The sequence below is a fragment of the Mesitornis unicolor genome, unplaced genomic scaffold (assembly GCF_000695765.1).
Source record: "Mesitornis unicolor isolate BGI_N332 unplaced genomic scaffold, ASM69576v1 scaffold45028, whole genome shotgun sequence".
Classification (NCBI taxonomy): domain Eukaryota; kingdom Metazoa; phylum Chordata; class Aves; order Mesitornithiformes; family Mesitornithidae; genus Mesitornis; species Mesitornis unicolor.
Genome location: NW_010203338.1, coordinates 1 through 1765, shown reverse-complemented (window position 1 = coordinate 1765; position 1765 = coordinate 1). Strand labels below are relative to the sequence as shown.

Sequence of the window (1765 nt, the reverse complement as noted above, 5' to 3'; positions counted from 1 at the left end):
GAAGAGCGTGCATCTGTGCAAGTGAGCAGTTGTTTGTGGTCTGGTTTAGCTGCTGTATCCTAGTGTGCTTTCAAATGTGTACCCAGGATCATATACAGATTATATACATGGTAGATGAATTTTTGTGTTTCTGCCTTGAAGTGGATGACAGGGGAACTTTGAAGGATACTAAGGGGCTGTTTTTAAGAAGAAAAAAAAATTGAACGTTTTATCAAGATTTATTCAGCATTTAGCTCACAAGTTATGTATGTAAGATATTCCATTGAAGAAATGGTAATTAAAAGTCTTTTGATTTGTTCTTTTTAATGGCAAATTAATTTAAATGCTGTCGTCTGACTAAGACAAGGGAAGTATTTGTAATTGCTGATGTTTTGATTTTGATTGCAGATACAAGGAATGTCCATTGATCAGGCTCTTGCTCAGTTGGCATTTAATGATAAAAAAGGAGCAAAGGTGATCAGAGAGGTACGTAGCAGTATTCTTTTACACTCCTAGTTTCAAGAAAACTTTAAAATCAATCACTGTCACCCAAAGTTTGGAGATGTTTTACTCTTCCTATTAGGCCTATTAGGAGCATGTTCAAACAACTCATTTTTGTAGCAGGCGTGTAACTTAGGAATATGTAGAGGTCACTTGTGCTGGCTGTTTTAACTTGTGCTGATAATGAATTACATGTGGGTACGGTCTCTCACAATGCTTGGTTTTAAGTTCATGTTAAAAAATGCTGAATGCTTGTAGCTAACAACTGCCACATTGATGTGCCTTGGTTCTTAAAATTGTTAGAGATGAAGGATATCAGGGAAAGGACTGAGATCTCTAAAGGCATAAAAGCTTTTCATATGCTGTAGTTACTCGGAGTCTCAAAGTACTCATTTTCTTGTCTGAAGCATTGATTTCTGTCATAATAATGACGAAGGAGTAGTATCCTGTATTAGCTGAAAATATCGAATGGCCTAAGTTCATTTTGCCCACCTTGGAATTTGTTTCTAGTGTTATGTCTAATTAGACAAAGGTCCATGGATGGAAAGCTGACAAATGCTGGTGGGAACCATCTTTTCCACTCCCTTTGCTCTCAAAAAATGTAGTAAAAATTGTCCTGCAGCTTTTTCAGGCTGTATGCAAAGAGCATACTTACATCTTTTGTCTCTTAAAAATTTTGATCTCTGTAGAATACTTACTCTGTATCTGACTTAACATGGAAGAAATTGCAAGTTTATCTAGAGATAAGAAATAGCATTGCTTAAATTCCTACTCAGTATTTCCATTTCTTTTCCTTTTGTTACAGGTTCTGTTAGAAGCACAGGAAATGGCAGTAAGAAATCACAATGTGGAATTCAAGTCAAATTTACATATAGGTATATTTTTTTCTTATTTTAGTGCACAAAAATATCATCCTATCCTACAAAAAAAGTTTTATACTTAACTAAGATTTTGTTGCTTCAAATCAGCACGAATGAATCGAGGATAGTTTCTAGTAAACTTGCCTTTACCAAAACATGAAAGGTGTGTGCTTCTGACTTGCAGCACCATGGAAGTTGGTGTAGTTGTTGAGCCTTCAACCATCAGTTTGTCATTGCTGATGTCTGACTGGTGTTCTACTGGCGTCTGCTAGATGCATTGTTTTTAACATGCATTTGCCTGAGTGGTATTTCTGCTCCCTGTGTGAGCAGAAAGTCCTGAAGGGGAAGCTTTTATTGTTGCTGGTGAACGTAGGTGCTTGAAGTTTTGTCTGTAGCTAATCACAGAATCGCTCGGTTGGAAAAGA

The 1765-nt window shown here is 36.6% G+C and overlaps 1 protein-coding gene across 1 annotated transcript in view; it reads left to right on the top strand.

Moving 5' to 3' along the window:
- The window catches only part of MRPL22 (mitochondrial ribosomal protein L22), a gene marked incomplete at both ends in the record, with an annotated part of 2810 nt that extends 1455 nt beyond the window's left edge, over nt 1-1355 (top strand). Inside the window, 2 exons of the mRNA XM_010190670.1 lie at nt 388-465; nt 1286-1355. Of these exons, the coding sequence (XP_010188972.1) occupies nt 388-465; nt 1286-1355 (148 nt within the window). The remainder of the gene's footprint in view (nt 1-387; nt 466-1285) is intronic.
- Between the last annotated feature and the right edge of the window lie 410 nt (nt 1356-1765).